Genomic DNA, 16,948 nt, shown 5'->3' on the forward strand with positions numbered 1-16,948 from the left:
CTGATTGGCAGTGCATGGAAATATAGATAAGTGCTAAATAAGTGGTTTATACTCCTGTACAGGGGAGGTGTTGATCCTTCCCAGCTGGAATCATCAGGAACGGCTTTACTAAGCAATTGGAATTGAGTATGTCTAGAATGTGGAGAAGTAGAGAGGAAGAGATGTTTACCTGATGTGGTTTTATGTATTGTTATATTTCATTCGAAGTTTTAAAAAATTCCCCTCAGGTTAGTTTCCATTAAAATTTGATTTTTCTTGGGTTTGAAAAAGCACTTTAAGAAGGGCACTGTGACTAAAATGATAAAGTTTGAGTTCATTGCCGTGGTTTCAAATGCAAAGATAAAACATCACGATTTTGTTGATCAATTTGCTAAGTACTTCTTTTTGCGTTTTTAATGTAGATGCCCCTCAATCTTACCAACGCTGTGGCCACAGCCCGACAATTATTGGCTTATACCGTGGAAGCCGCCAACTTTTCTGACAAGATGGATGTTATATTTGTGGCCGAAATGATAGAAAAATTTGGAAGATTTACCAAAGAGGAAAAATCAAAAGAGGTATTTTTCTATTTTGGATTTGTAGCATATAGTACATCAACAAATGGTCCCACAATAGACTTGAATCTCTATTGTTAAAGCCTGTCTATGTTTACTGTATTTGAATTCAATAAATTCACTTTTAGTTTCCCAAATTATCACTGAGAATCATGCTCTGGCTGTTATAGTGACCTTTTGTTGCGAGGAGTAGAGGTAAAGTGTCAGTTCTGGGAAATTAAATTTCTGTGAGAGAGCATAGCCAGCCTTAAGAAAACAGCCTTTTGCATACCTGTGGTTGGTTGGCCTGGGCTGACTATTTGGGGCCTTCCAGATTTTTCTTCTCCATACAACCATTCGTTCATTTTTTCAATGTGAATTTCAGTCAACCGGATCTTGGTTAAATTGCTTCATTCCTTTTGTAATGTCTTGGAGAAATGAAAGACTGTTTTAGGAACATTTTTGAAATCCCAAATGATTGGAATATAAAAGTTATGAAAATGTAGTGACTTCGAACAGGGGTGCATTTTAACGGGGTCCCGTTAAAACTATGATGTGCTGGTCAACATGATATCTGATGGGGAATAACATTGACAACCGCAGCTTTCATAAAGAATGAGCAGCAACTCTTGCTTTGATTAAGTTTTAAGACTCACATAAACATATTCTTTGAGTTATGAGAGAACTTTCTATATGCTGTTTCTTTTGTGATATATTCACTTACACAAAAATGCATCTTAGAGGTAGAAGAAACCAAGATCAAGTCATAAACTAAAGCCTAAAGATAATTAAATGATATATCCAAGGTTATATGGCTGGCTTAGGGCAGGGCTGAAACCAGAAGCCAAGAACAGTGACTGTCTATTCCAGAAGAGTTTTCTGCAGCATCGCGTGTCTTGTACAATGTTACCATGTCGTCATGACATTCCAAAAGTACTCTTTATACAACAGTGGGGAAAATACTGTGCTAAAACAGAGTCTAATATGTAGGACATCTCTGATGCGTGAATATGCTAAAAGGTAAATAATGTATACGTATTTCCCTCTGCCCAGGTACCCGTAAATCATACAAGCGAGGACATTTTTTTGTTGGTATAATGTGTTATTATTTTGCATAAGATGTATGTATGTAAATGGGACTCAGGGAAACGCACCATTTGACAATTAGATAACATTTCAGTGTTGTTATCTGAACTTCAGACCACAGTTTTCTAATGAACTGCCCTGCTTTTTGGATGTGTCTCTGTGCCACAGTCTGCTTCCTGTGGTGAGTTTTCTCAGCACTGGAAGAAGCCATCCAGATTCTGGCTCTGTGGTAATCCTGCTCTCCATTATTGATTATAATCACAGGTTAGCTGCCCACATGATTACAAGTCATTCGTGGAAGTGGGATGTTTTGAATCACTTGAGTAATTGGAATGACATTTGGAATGTGGACATTGAAAAGGATTTTGCCATCACATAATACATAGTTATTCCCATGCCTCCCTGTTTTGAAGTAAAGGACCTTTGCCCCCTCCCAACTCATGAAGAGCAGTGGGGTACCCAGGGATGTAGATATCACTGTGTTGCCCGCGTGTGGTATGAATGGCCTGCTGCTTCGGTATGCGCTGAGGGGAGGACTGGAAGTAGGTTTTGTTTTGTGAGTTATTAATTTAACCATGGACCCTTTATTTTAAAAATAGGGATGCAACTTGCCCTGTTTTACCTGCAAAATTTGTATGCACAAGTGAGAAAATACAGGTGAAGCTATTATGCAGAATAGTTGCAATGCTAGGGTGTAATTTTGTAGGGTTAGGAAATTTAACATTGTTAGGATCTCAGAAGCTCAGAGGGTCTTTTAAAAATATCGTCAGAGTGTTTTAGTTACTTCTCTGAAAACTTCCTTTGAAGTCGATGGCTATCAGTTTCACTGGTTGACGTAGGATGTCAAGTATGAACTATCTTTGGAAACAAATGATGGCAACTTATTAAGTATAAATAGGAAAAACAGAGAGAAAACATTCAGGTTTGAATAACTGAAGTATAAATCTAATGTTACTTGTGATGCAGTGACAGACATCTGAATTAACTTATTCTTTGGAAAGTTAAACTGAAGGCCATAGCTTCCACTGTTTATTAGCAAAGTAAAAGGAAATCAGGAGGGTTAAAGGGGTCATCATTTTAAGCTGATTACTACAGCATAAAAATTACACTCAGGTATCCTAAAATGCATACAGCTTGATTGAACAAATAATGAAATTGATTTTTGTTTGATGTCCAAAAAGTTACTTTGCGATGGATAATTTCATAACTGAAATATGGTGAGGAGTTGGCTTTTTAACCCGTGATTGAACCTGGCCAACACTGCTGTCTTAGGGTGGGTGCTAAAAGCTGTCAAACTGTCAGATCTAAAGGTATATTTCGTGGGGTCTTTTGAAAACAGCTGAAATTTGTCTGTCAGGCAAAGTAAGCATCTGTTCCATATTTACGAGAGTGATTTCTCTTAGTTAGACAATATACATGTATTTCAAAGGATGAGAAAGTATATAAAGATGAGATTTGGCTGTGTTATAGTTCCCTTATTGTGCTCTGGTTTTGAGTATGTAAGTCAGGCGTGCACCTTTATACTAGTTTACTACAGAATTCATTTGGCACATTTTTTTTGTACAGGTTTTGTAAAAAGTCTGAAGTTCTTTCATTTATTTATTTTAAAACATAATCACTTCTGTGTTGGTACTTACGTTTCTTTTTTATTTTCCGTATTTCTGATTTTTTTTTTCTTGATCTTGTCACACTTTTCTGTATGTTTCAGCTTTTCAAAGACCCAGCTTCTGGCTTGGTGATCCTTTCTAGAACACTGTTTCTCAAACTTGAGCATGCGTTCATATCAACTGGAGGGTTTGCTAAACTTTGCTGTGGGGTCTAAGAAGGTTTTCTAGTAAGTTCCAGGTGATGCTGGGGTGACATATCTTTGAGAAAAGCACAGGCTTTGAGAACCACCATGGTGTTGTCATGATCTATACTTAGCTTGCTTTAATTTTTTTTTTCTTTTGGGTTTAACTTTTTAAAAACTTTTCAGAAACTTTTTTTTTAATTAGGAAATTCCGAAAGTATAGAAGAGAGAATGCTCTCATTAATACTTATGTTTACCTTTCACCTTCAACAATTTTCAGTATTTACCAATCTTGTTTTTTTTTTTATACTTTTATTTTATTTTATTTTATTTTTACATCCCTCACACCGTGAACCCCCCTCCCCCCATCCACCACCACCCCGACCTCACACCGAGCCATCACATTATACACATAAAATTATAGTTGGCATTCATTAATGTCCAGCCTCTGGTGTACAATGCCATGACCAGGCATCCACAGCATCTCTGAGGTGGTCTCCCAAACAGGACACATGTCCATCGGACACCCAACAAAATCCCTAAACACTATTGAATAAGTTCCCCAAAGTAATTCTCAAAAAACCCTGAGGCCATCCTGTGGTCACCAGCCGCCCCCCAATCCCTTCACCCTTCCCCCCATCCCCAACCCCTCCCCCCCGCTCATCTAACAACTCTCGGTTTTTTGTGTCCCCAAAACTGTTTCTGATTAGTTCATACACATATTTTCTTTAGATTTCGCATATAAGTGAGATCATATGGTACTTGTCTTTCTCTTTCTGACTTATTTCACTTAACATAATGTTCTCTAGATCCATCCATGTTGTTGCAAATGATAAGATTTCTTTTTTTTTTATGGCTGCGTAGTACTCCATTGTATAAATGTACCACAGCTTCTTAATCCAGTCATCGACCGATGGGCATTTCGGTTGTTTCCATATCTTGGCTATTGTGTAAAGTGCTGCAATAAACATAGGAGTGCATACAGATTTTTGAATTGGAGTTTTGGATTTCTCCGGGTAGATGCCTAGGAGTGGAATTACTGGATCATAGGGTAGTTCTATCTTCAGATTCCTGAGATACCTCCATACTGTTTTCCATAGTGGCTGCACTAATCTGCAATCCCACCAACAGTGCACTAGCGTTCCCTTTTCTCCACATCCCCGCCAGCATTTGTTGTTTGTTGATTTATTGATGATAGCCATTTTGACTGGGGTGAGGTGGTATCTCATTGTGGTTTTTATTTGCATTTCTCTGATGGTTAGTGAGGTTGAGCATTTCTTCATATGTCTTCTTTCATTAATCCACATATTTCCTTTGTCCTCCATCCCTCCCCCCTTTTTCCTCTCCCTCCCTCTTTCTGCCGCTCTCTCTCCTTCTCTCTCTCTCTCTCTCTCTCTCTCTCTCTTTCAATTCTGGAACATTTAATAGTAAATTCTAGATACAATGTTATCTATAATTGTTCCAAAATATAAGGAACTTCAAAACAGAATTATGATACTGTTATTATATGACCAAAATGAGCTTTATATCATCGAATATCTAGTCCATGTTCAAATTTCCTTGATTATGTTTTTTTTTTAAGAATGTAGACCTTGTGTCTGGTTACTTTATGAAATTCATCCATATAATTTTGTAGTTGTTTATGTCGGATATTTCTAGATGGACAGTTGTCACCAGCAAATAATAATCAATTTATCTGTTCTTATAAAATTTTTTTTCGTTTTTTTTCTGGTTATATGTTGATGTGGACCTCAGAACAATGTTGATTAATGTTGTTGATAAGGGATATTAATGAGAATGGTCTAATTTATCATTATTTATTAAGTGTGATATTTGTTTGTTTCTGCCAAGTGTCATGGGACAATTCCAGGGTAACTGGTGGCTTTGAAATTAGTTCTCAGCTTGAGGATTTTTAGACCACAGAAGTAATGTGAGGTCTGGCCTCAGTCCTGTATAGGGGTCAACTGGTGTTTACAAGTTGTCTGGGAAGAGGTTTTATAACCTCCTTCTACCTCATTCCAAGGTCAAGGAGGCAAGTTTCAAGTTTCCTTGCTGTCCCTTTCCTTCCATGAGGCTGATTGAAAGCTGGTTTGCCCTGACCCTGCTGGTGTGCTCTTGGGGTTATCAACTTCACGCAGTGGTGTTTTCTCGTCAGGCCTGTGTTGGTGGTTCCTAGGCTTTGTGTGGGTGACAACACATATCCCATGGTCAGCAGAATTCAGCCGCAGAGCTTCTGGATTCCCGCTGTTGTGTTGCTATAGGCCTCTGGAGGAATGTTTGTATTCTGCCTGGTCACTGATGCATTTAAAAAGAGAACGTTTTCCCTTGAGCATTTTCACTTTTAGCAGGAGAATTGTCCAGAATACTGAGTCCTCTGTTCTTCCAGAAAGGGAGATGCACATATATTTTTGTAATCATAAGAAAACAAAACCTGCTTCCATTGGGACAGTTGGAGGAATCTTAGGAGTTAAGCTTTCTATTTGTTGTGACGTTCCGCCCGTGGCTGAGGGCCGTGCCTATTAAATCCTGCCTCTAGAACAGGGGACCTCACAGGTTCCTAGAATTTGTTATCAAAACAACTTCGTCTGCCTGGAGGAAATGTTCTCCTTTCTGTTGATAATGGTAAAGTTGTCTTCATTGCCTTGACTAGAAACATGTCAAGAATCCATTTCCCCAGTCACAGCCGCCCTACACTGATGCAGACGTTGAACTTCTCTGTGCTGTACCTCTTTTTCTTCTCTTCAGGGAGGAGAAAATCATTACTTTTAAAATTGTGTTAGGCTCCCTCCAATCGTTTCTGTAAGGTAATGAAGAATAAACCCACTGTTATTCTCAGCCTCCTTCCCTCCTTCCCTTCTCACCTGTTTCTCCAGTTCCTCCATCGTCACCATCATCATCATCCTGTTTACTCCTAGACCACAATAAAACCGGAAATTTAAAGGTACCGTAGGTTCTGATGATTATCACAGTGGGACCTCTTAATGAAGATTGACTGCTTAACTAAGCAAGCTGCCGAGAAGCCAATAATGGGATCCCCAAGGCAGTCAGGTCACTGACGCTAGTTAAGAATGACATAAACACACTTAAAAACTTGACTTTCACAACAGAGCAATTTTTTCATTAAATGCAATCAGGGTAATAAACTTTAAGATAGGTGCCGTCTCAATATTATATTTAATTTGCACCTAGCAGAAAAATCATGAGGACTGCTTGAACTTGAATAATAATAACATCAGCTGCTGTTATTATTATTTAGTCAAGTTTGGACTACATGTCGGTTCCTGTACTTTGCATTCCCATCTTGGCTATCCAAAACCACTGCCTCCCTTGCTGCCCCCCACACACGTGGGTCTGTAATTCTTGCTTTTCTGGTTAGACCCAATGAGAATATCCCCTGCTGCTTTGCGCTGGAAAGCAGTAAATGTGGGAAGCGGTCTGGATTCCCCGCTGGCTTTTCTTAAAAGATGGCATGAATTGCTTAATGAAGGTATTTTGTTTTTCTTAATTTACTGTGGAATGAGATGTTCCTAGCACTTCTTATAGGGTTCTTGATCTCATTTTACAAATGACCAAACTGCGTCTTCTGAGGCTAAATCCTGTGATTAGGGACATCTAATTTGTGACAAAGTTGAAATCACAGCCCGAGAGTATTTAACTCCCAGGCACATACATATTCTGCCTTCAGTGTGACAGTATACTTCTACTACGTTAAAGCTAAATATCTTCAGGTTTAGGTTATGTATTACCTTGTGTATTTCATATGCTAACGTACGAAATTTGTGAGATTGACCGATGATTCCTGGTCTCATTTTGATCAGAATTCCAAACCAGTCTATGAAAAAGAACAAGAAATACTCTGTCTCTTAAAGCAGATGGCGTTTAACACCTTCACTGTTATCACTGTGGCATTTTCATTCTTTACCCGGTATCTTTGATCAAGTGTGTTCACACATAATTTCATTTGATCCTCATTGTCAAGTGTGACAGGTGGCAAAGCAGGTGCGTGATTCCTTCTGACCCTTTTGTGGCTGGAATGGCCTTCAGGGAATGAGGTCAAGGAGAACTGCAATGCGTTGGAATGCAGGTTGCAGTTTTTTAAACTCTGTCAGATTTCAGGAATACTTGTTTAATCCAGTGTAATTTTTCATGCACTGTTATCCATTCTATGTCCTTTGTTGCCAGTCTGAAGGATTCAGGACTACTTCCGTCACCAAGGTACACAAGCATACAGCGTTTTATGATTACCTGTTCTAGGGACTATTTTGGCAATAAATCCCTTTCTTTAGTCCTTAGCCATTTAGAGTGAAATAATGAGAAAAATAGTTTGTTCTCAGCTAAGGCTGTCACTCTAGTTAGCTGTACACCTTCTCAGAGAGATTTCTTTTCTTTACAGTTACAAGCACATGAAATCCCGTTACTGGCTGTAGTTCTTTCAACATATAATCATAGTTGTTCAGTAGAGATGATGATGTATCTCTCAGGTCTCCTGTTGGATCTTCATAAAGATTGTACATTTAAAACTTTAAAAAAGTACAGAACAGCAAGTTCATTGGTAATCATGCTAACCTGTAAACACCTCCTATATTTCAGTTGTGCCTTAGAGGAGAATCAGTATTTTCCTGTAATTTTTCTTTTAACCTTTTTCAGTCAATGGGAATTTTCTTCTCTGATAGCCAGAGAGCGTATTTTACCACATTATCTCTTGTACCCTATTTATTTTTGTATAAAAATTTTTGAAATAACAGTAGGTAAGAATAATAGACAAAAACTTACCCCAAATTATTCCAGCTGCTCTGAATTCCCGTTGAAAAGTGGCAGTTATGAGGCGGCCAGATGGCTCAGTTGGTTACAGTGGGAGCTCTCAACAACAGGGTTGGCGGTTCAATTCCCTCATGGGTTGGTGGGCTGTGCCCTCTGCAACCAAAAGATTGAAAATGGCGACTGGACTTGGAGCTGAGCTGCGCCCTCCACAACTAGGCTGAAAAAACAGCAACTTGACTTGGAGCTGATAGGCCCTGGAAAAACACACTGTTCCCTAATATTCCCCAATGAAAAAAGAAAAGGTGGCGGTTATTCTGATTGCTGTATAAATGACTGGCGCACATATTCAGTAACTCACGTATCGGAGTCGCTACCCTTCTTCACAACTCTTGAAATAAGGGCTTCTTTAATAGAATGAAATTCACCCCCATACCTGTTTGTTTACGAATATGCGATAGGATGCTAGTATTTCATAAATTGTGTAAACAGGTTTGAGATTCTACAAAGCTTCACTATAGGCTCTTCCTAATTCTTTGTGAGCTGATCCTGTTAATTTCTTGGCTTTGGGAAAATGCCCCTTGACAATCTCTGAGTCCATGAAAATAGGGTGTTTGGATTAAATTTCATTACCCTCCATCATATCTTGCTCTGCTTATTTTCTGCATTGCAGTTACCACAATCTAAATGACTTTTTACAACTCTATTCATTGTGTATTTTCTTCCCCAGGTTATATTAATTAATACCCTCCAAAATAGAGTCCGTGTGTTTCTTTCACTGTTGTGTCTCCATTGCTCTGTCTCTCCGTGGTCCCCAATACATATGTAGTCAGTGAGTGAATGAATATTGTATACTTACTGGCTTTTACACCAGGAGTTACATTAGTGAATAAGGGTAGAAATATGAGTAGGACATTGTGCTGTCCCTGCCCTCAAGATGTTTATACTGGAAATAAAATAAGGACAGAATTAATGAAACACTATATGAAGGGCTATAATGAAAACACTATAATGAAACACTAAGAAAAAATATCTTACACTTTAAAGTATGAAGTCAGTAAACTTTTTTAGCTGGATGAGATGGTGGGACTTTTGCAGAGGAAAAAGAGACAGTTTTGCTGGATGTATATTGGTCCTGTTTATATATAAACACAAGCATAAAAAAAAAACTGCACCCTTTCTAACACTTCTTCTAGAGGTTGTCATCTTCAAAGAGGCCTATGTTGGTATTGAAATGGGACAAAAATGGAGAAATATAATAACAATGAGAGCTGCCATTTTTTGAGTGTCTGCCCTGTGCCAGTCATGGTTTCAAGAGCCTTATGTGTGTCATTGGAACTTAATCTTCACAACATTCATAACAGACAGGATTGCTCTTGTCCCCATTATACAAATAAAGGGAGGGATGGGAGGTGAAGTGTCAGGGCAGCTCGGGGTCAGGATTTGAAGTCCTGTTCTGCACCCCTGTACTTACTACAGTTGTTTTATCCCGTGATTCCAGGCTTGGTATCTGGTAGATTTCTACAGATTGTCTTTGTGAAATGAACCCTGGGTGGGAAGGACTGAACGTTTTTCAAACCTACCTCAGCCTTTCTAATTATACATCCTGGGAAGAGTATTGGATGCAGAACAGGTTGCATCTTCTGGGATGATCCAAAGACATTTGCGAAAACGGCCTTGGCTTTCTGGCTTGGCTTTGGGGCTTAACACCTTTGATGCTTGCTTCATGATTAGAGGACTAGCCAGTTTATAAATCCTCCGATCCTACCTCTGGAATGCGTTTGTTATTCTCGCTGTATAGCTCTCCCTCTCATGAACATTTTGCTCAATACCAAACCCCCTGGACACCAGGACGTCTCCTTGGCCCTGCATGTTCAGTGCCTTTCTCCGACACGGGGCCTGCGCGTCAGGTTCAGCTGTCGTCAGTGGACATTTCACTGGCATTGCGCGATCGGTGTTTACATTCAGATGTTTACATTCTGTATGAATGTAAACTTTCATTCACTGGGTTCTTTTTATTTACTCAGTTCATAACTTAACCAAACAAGCACTGCAAGTGTGCACCTCTTAGCATCCGTTTATTTCCTGGCACTGGGTCTTCACGCATTCACTGAGATGGGAGAAAGGAGCAGTTCATTCGAGGTCGACGAAACTGCATGTACAAAGACACACCATGGCCCCGCGTATGTGGGGCTCTTGCAGTGGTTGGGCACACCTTCAGTTTTGAACATGACAGGATACTAAAGAGCTAGGCAGTGTACATTTAATACTAATACTCAGCTAACACTTACACTAAAAGAAGCATTTATAAATGATGTTCCAGACAAAGAGTTTAGATCTTTTTATTCTGGGATCATGTCATGTCTTTATCTTCCTCTTGATTAATGTATCGTTTTCCCCTATCGGCGGTAACGCCACCAATGATTTGGTGGTTATTTAAGTACACTGTATTGAGCTGAATATTACCAAATGGTCATAACTGAATGTGCTATTCATACCTAAAGAGTTTTAATGAGAAACAAGTACAGTGCCTGTTGGGTTTTCATGGGGAAATTTAAGCTGAAGGCCAATCTTGGTGTCTCGTGAGGATTTTGATTATGTAAAACAGCCTCTGTTGGTTTTAAAGATCTTCCTTTTTTCTCTTTCACGCCTGCTAGCTAGGTGATGTGATGGTTGACATTGCAAGTAACATCATGTTGGCTGATGAGCGTGTCCTGTGGCTGGCGCAGAGGGAAGCAAAAGCCTGCAGTAGGATTGTTCAGTGTCTACAGCGGATCGCGACATACCGGCTCGCAAATGGAGCTCACGTTTATTCAACAGTAAGCATGCCATTTTCCTGGAATTCTAAGAGAAAATATCTTACACTTAAAAAAAAAAATTAAAGGAAACTTTGTCCATACATGGTACTTAGAATGGTGCCTTACCTATATGGTAGGGATAGACTTAATCATCCTTGAAGAAAGGAAAGAGATGCCTTGCAGTCCTTAGAATTTACAGGAAATCCTATCATCCTCCTGGATGCCAAAGACTAGTCACTTCTTGTGCCCTCCTTGCTGTGGTTCTGACAGGTGGGTGGGCATGATGCTGGCAGTTCTCCTGGCATGGGCCTGGTGGTGCCCTTTGCAGCAACAGGCCCTACGTTTGGTGGACCCCAAGTTCAGTCTCACTCTTGAATTTTTTCAAGTTTGGGGCAAGTGCTATCTTTTTCAGGTGTTTTCTGGCTTAATTTGCTTTGAACATCTGTTCATTTACTACTATTTAGACTAGCACCTCCCTTCCTTTTCTAAAGAAACACCTTTGGAGTGAGTCTGTGTAAAATTTTTATTGGTGAAACTTAATGCAAAGAGTTAACTAGAAGTTCTTGTAAAAGACAAAAGTGAAAGTGGATGAAATGTTGAACAAGGCGACTTTTAACTATACCTCCCAAATCCTGATACCCCTCCCACATTCTGATCATTAAGGGTGTCCACTGATTTTTCTAGCTGATTTTTAGGTATAACTTCCATTTTCAGCTTATATTTTCCTGCAAAGTGGTCTTAAAATTATTTTTAAATTGACTTCAAATTTATATCTGATCCTCCACACCTCGTGACTTGTTTTTTTCCTCTCTATCGGTATCTTTCCATTTTCCGACATCCTTTTGTTTCTGGCATCTTATTTTATTTATTTATTTTTTAATTTTACCCATTTATCTACACAGTGCCTTTGTTTGCTAAGAACTTGAGTGTTCTGTTTTAGTTTCTGTACAGTGTTTTGTGTTTGAAACTCTTTGAAAGTGTTTTTCCCCCTATTATAAATCTGTCATAACTCCTGTCTGATTGACTTTTAAAGTATTCACCCAATATTGCTCTGGAAGCTTATGTCATCAAGGCTACTGGCTTCACCGGCATGACATGCACCGTGTTCCAGAAAGTGGCAGCTTCTGACCGGACAGTACTTTCTGACTATGGCAGGCGGGATCCGGATGGAAACCTGGATAAGCAGCTAAGCTTTAAGTGCAATGTTTCAAATACATTCTCAAGTCTGGCACTAAAGGTATGTTTAGTCTATAATCTTTCAAGACCCATTGCAGTTATATTAGAATGCTCACAATGGTTTGCTTTGCAAAATAACCTCATTAAAAGTTATTTAGAGAGGAAGAGGGTACGGTATTATTTTTGCTGTTGTTTTAAAAGAAATGCAGACCAGGATACATATACCTCGGCATTTTCACCCTCTGGACCCGTCTTAACACAAAAATATCAAAATTACATTTTATGACTACAGTGGAAAAAATATGAATATATTGACATTACATATTAAAACTTTTTCTTTGACCTTGAAATTCACTTTTATTGCTCCTGATTTTAAAGACATAGAAGTGTCATGTGCCTTTGGCTCGGTGTCTACTGGACCTAATGGGGAATCCACCTTGTGACAGGGCAGCTAATCGGGCAAGCTGTACATCAAGTCTTGGGCAAAGAAAACATGATGTGTCTTCATAAAATGTGTGTTTTACTGCAGCAAGCCAAATTAAAAGCATTTTTATTGATTTTTAAAATGTGGGGTTTAGACGTGTTTCATTAAAGTATATTAAAGCGAATAGTGGTGGTGTAATGCCAACCCCTAATGGAACCACATTTTTTCATTTAGCTTTGTGTGGCCATATGTAACTGTTCTCTGTGGATTTTAATTACAAAGTGCTTTCTTTGTGTTATCACAAACAGTATTCCAGTCACTTTAATGGCTGCATAATAATTGATCACATAGGTGTTAGGGGTTAATCCATCGTGGGCATTCATAAATATCGAATGCATGAGTGAATGAATGAATGAAAAATTAATTTATTTTGTCATTCCTTACCCTGGTGACCTCCAGAGGAAAAGCCAATTTGCTTAATTTAGAAAGAGCCCACTTCCCCTACTACCCAAGACAGTCTCAACTAGGTCAAAATGTCTAATGGTCATGTATTTACTTGGTACCATATACTCAGGGAAATCGTCAGGATGTAATTGTTATTCTTGGCTCTGAGAGTACTTGATGTACCCAGCAATTGTACCGTAGACCTGCTCCTTTCCTTATTGTATTTTTTATTGGTAAAAATATACCACAAAAGGCATAGAAATAGCATTGCACACAAGCCCGTGAGAGAAAGGTGTGAGTCTTTGAGGAGCACTTAAAATTGATGAATCCTTCTAACTTCGGTGATCATGGTTGTTAGAAAGGGATTTAAAAATATCGAAGCCCTATATATTTCCTCAGTTTCACAACCTACCCCCTCTGGGCAAGGAAAGCTTCTACTTGCTCAAGTAGAAAGCTTTAAATGAACACTTTCAGATTTATCAATTTCATACACTTCTGTCCTTTTAAGATCTTCTTGTGGCCAGAAACAAAGGACACATTACACTCTTACTCATGCATCATAGATGGACACGATTAAACTGAGTGAAAGAAGAACATATCGTGACACAAAAGTAAACATTTCATTGCCTGATGAAAGTGCAAAATGTTTAAGCACTTTAACAAAAAAAACGTTCTGTACGTTTTATACTGTATCCTAGGGCAAGTTTTACTCTTTGTGTGCGCTGTTTTTTCTAGTGCCTGAAATGTAATACTAAATAGACAACTTGGACATCCAGTAATTGATTATATTGCCCTCGAATGGAAGATTATGCTAGCATATGAATTAAACCCCTAAAAGTGCAGTCCTCAGCAATAGGAGCCTTACTTGAATTGCTCTCTACACATTCCTTGGATGTCTATCCTTCTGACTCTACTACCATCACAGCCTTGTTGGATTCCCATCCTAGGTTGCCGTGTGACCTATGTAGTCTGTCTCTCCAGGCTCTTCATTAAAAATCCATCCTTCTCATATGGTTGGGCCTACCGAGGGCTGACATGGGCCAACAAGCACCACTACGACCATGCCAGTTAGTACAATATTGAAATATGTCCTTAGCTTTTTGCAAATAGCTGGTACACTGTCCCCTGAGTGCCCCCTCAGCCAGGCTGGTCTCTCTGCTGGGGACAACACCCAGGTCTGTCCACCCTTTACCAACTGAAGGGCTGGTGCCTGCAGAGCACAGGCCTCTCGAGTCTTCCCCTCTGCGGAGGCTGCTTTGATAGTCAGTGTGGGTGTCATTTCAGTTGTTAATATCATGAACATGATCACTGGATCTACCTAACATGGAAATTGACCTTGCACAGTCCCTGATACACACCTCCTGTCTCTCCAGAGTCTGGCTGTCAAGTGGCTTCATTATTTGGCATGCATCCCTTGCTCCATATCTCTTCCTATCTCCTCTCCCTTCTGTAAACAGCAAATTTCCCTTGGTTCCTCTCCCAATCTCTGGCCATTTTTAGGCCAGGCTCATGCTAATTCTTCTGTTAGAATTTCCTCCTCCCTTCCTTCCCCTGCCTTATGATTGTGTGTTAACACTCAGCAGAAATGGCACCTGCAAGAAATCTTACCGATTTCTGTCAGTCCTTGCCTCTCCCACCCTCATCTCCTTTGTTTCTCTGCCTCACTTTGCCTCTTACACTCTGTTCATCTCTGTCATTACACTTTACACACAGGAGCCCAATGGGTGTCTTACCTCCTACACTGGACTGAGCATTGCTCGCGCACAGAGCTGGTGCTTGAGTCACTGAGGAATTCCAGTGCCTGGCCTCAGTTGGCCAGCCAGTTGGAGATAGGAGTTATCTGTCAGCCAACTCTTGCAGCACCAAATCTGCCTACTTTGTTACCAAATTTGTTACCAAAGTTTTTTCATAATCAAATGCTTCGTTCCACGATTGGCACCATAATTCAGATATGTTAGCATCACAAAATCGTCTGTTTTCAATGAACTACTAAGAGCTTTTAGACATTGTTAGTGTTTTGAAGTTAGCTGTAATGTAGCCAGAAAGAACTGGTCCTTTAAAACGTTCTTGACTGGAATTTAGAAATCATTTTTTCTCTATACATCCCATTTTCCCCTCATCCCGAACATCGAGGGCTTGATCCCAGTGGAAGTCCTTTTAATTTTCCACGCCAGTTGTGTACGTTGTCATCGCTGCCCCTTTTCGTGCCCTCAGTCCTACCCCTGCCTGGTGAAGTCCCTGCTATCCTCCAAGACTCCATTCACATGGCACCTTTGTGAATTCATCATTGCCTGTTAGTCCCAGAATGCTTTGTTCATTCTCCAGAATAATTAGAAGCTGTTATGATGGTGAATTGAGTTATAGTGAGAGAGGCCATGGGTATGGTGGCCTTTCTGTGGCCAGACGGTCGAGATTCATGTTCTGGTTCCCCAGTTAACAGCTGTGCAAACTTGGGCAAGTACCTTAACCTCTCTGAATGTCAGTTCCTCATCTGCTACGTAGGAATTATGAAATGGTACTTAACTCAAAGGATTATTAAGAGGATTAAGGGAGGCAAATGCATAGACATTTACAGTAGTGCCTGGGACAGAGCAAGCATTTAATAAATGTTAGCGCTTATTATTATTGTTTTGTTGCTGTTGTCTCTGTCTTGTTAATTATGAATATTCGAGAGCAGGAACCATGGCTTATTTCACTGTATTTCTCTGGATTCCCCACACTGCCAAGCACAGAGTAATGAAACATTCAATAAATGATGTTGAATAAAAATTAACAGCCATACTTAATTAGCGAAGACAGTTTAAAAAAAAATTAGTTCTAAAGGCAAACATAATCCCTGTGAGTCGTTAGCAGTGAAATGCTCAACAGGTGGGATGAAGTTAGAAACTAATTATACACAAGAAAATAATGAGGGTGTGTCATCAGAGCTATCTGCTTACAACTGAGTGTGTAGAGAGTCAAGAAAACATGGAAGAATTAGTATTTTATTTTAAATCAGGCGGCTCTTTGACTCATTCTAATTTTAGTGTTAGAATTCTATAGACTTAAACAAACCAGGATTTCAGAAAAGTTTAATTTATTAATTACATAATGGCAGAAGTCCCGATTGTTTTATAAGGAATGATGTTAAAAATCTAGAAGTAGTTGAGTTAGCATCAATTATGATACTTGACATTTTTGTTCTTAGCTTAATGTCATTGTAAATTGGGAAATATATATGAATTTAGCAAATAAATTCATGATAAGCGCTTTATGATAAATTCATTTCACGTGTGTTCATACCTGATCAATTTTTAGTATTGAAATTAATAGTAGACTTATAGAAGCTAAAACATGATGAAGGTCTCGATTATTGTTGGTAAGTCAGTTAGTTACTTTAAGGAATTTCTCTCGCTCCCCAACCTCCAAATAACCACTTGCCACAAATGACAGTAATAATAACAATAATGAAAATATCACGCACACTTCTGGAGCCTTTTGTGTTTGTCATGGTTGTGACCCCATTTGCTCCTCAAAACGTTTGTTAGACCATTAGCTGTGTTTGACACACAAGACTAAGAGAGGGAAACAGAATTGGGCCATGTTAAGCAGCTACTAACTGATGAAACTGGAACCCAAATCCTGGTTTCTTCTTTCAAACCCCATATGAGTTTTCCATATTAAATATTAGGTACCAAAACCATATATCTCCCCAAGGATTTCAAGAGAGATTTTTCTTATTTATTAGCTATAATTCATGTGTATGTATCTATTGCCATTTCTGTAATCCATACTTTTAAAATTAAATATATGGTTCAATGAAATTATAAACTTGGTGTTCCTTGACTTCAAGCCAAGTGGCTGAAGGTCTAATTATGATTAATGTAAAAAATTAAACAGGTGTTCCTCAGTGATTTTTTTTTTTGAAAAAAATAGGTTTTGTAACCTTTTCACAATAAGT

General features: G+C 39.1%; 1 protein-coding gene across 2 annotated transcripts in view; it reads left to right on the forward strand.

Annotated features, from left to right (window-relative positions):
- The window catches only part of ADGRA3 (adhesion G protein-coupled receptor A3), a 116,447-nt gene that overhangs the window by 67,579 nt on the left and 31,920 nt on the right, over positions 1–16,948 (forward strand). For both annotated transcript variants that reach the window (XM_081077942.1, XM_081077943.1), the window contains 3 exons: positions 402–557; positions 10,824–10,985; positions 11,998–12,201. In XM_081077942.1, the coding sequence (XP_080934068.1) occupies positions 402–557; positions 10,824–10,985; positions 11,998–12,201 (522 nt within the window). The remainder of the gene's footprint in view (positions 1–401; positions 558–10,823; positions 10,986–11,997; positions 12,202–16,948) is intronic.

The sequence above is a fragment of the Rhinolophus hipposideros genome (genome assembly GCF_964194185.1).
Source record: "Rhinolophus hipposideros genome assembly, chromosome: 1".
NCBI classification, from domain to species: Eukaryota; Metazoa; Chordata; class Mammalia; order Chiroptera; family Rhinolophidae; genus Rhinolophus; species Rhinolophus hipposideros.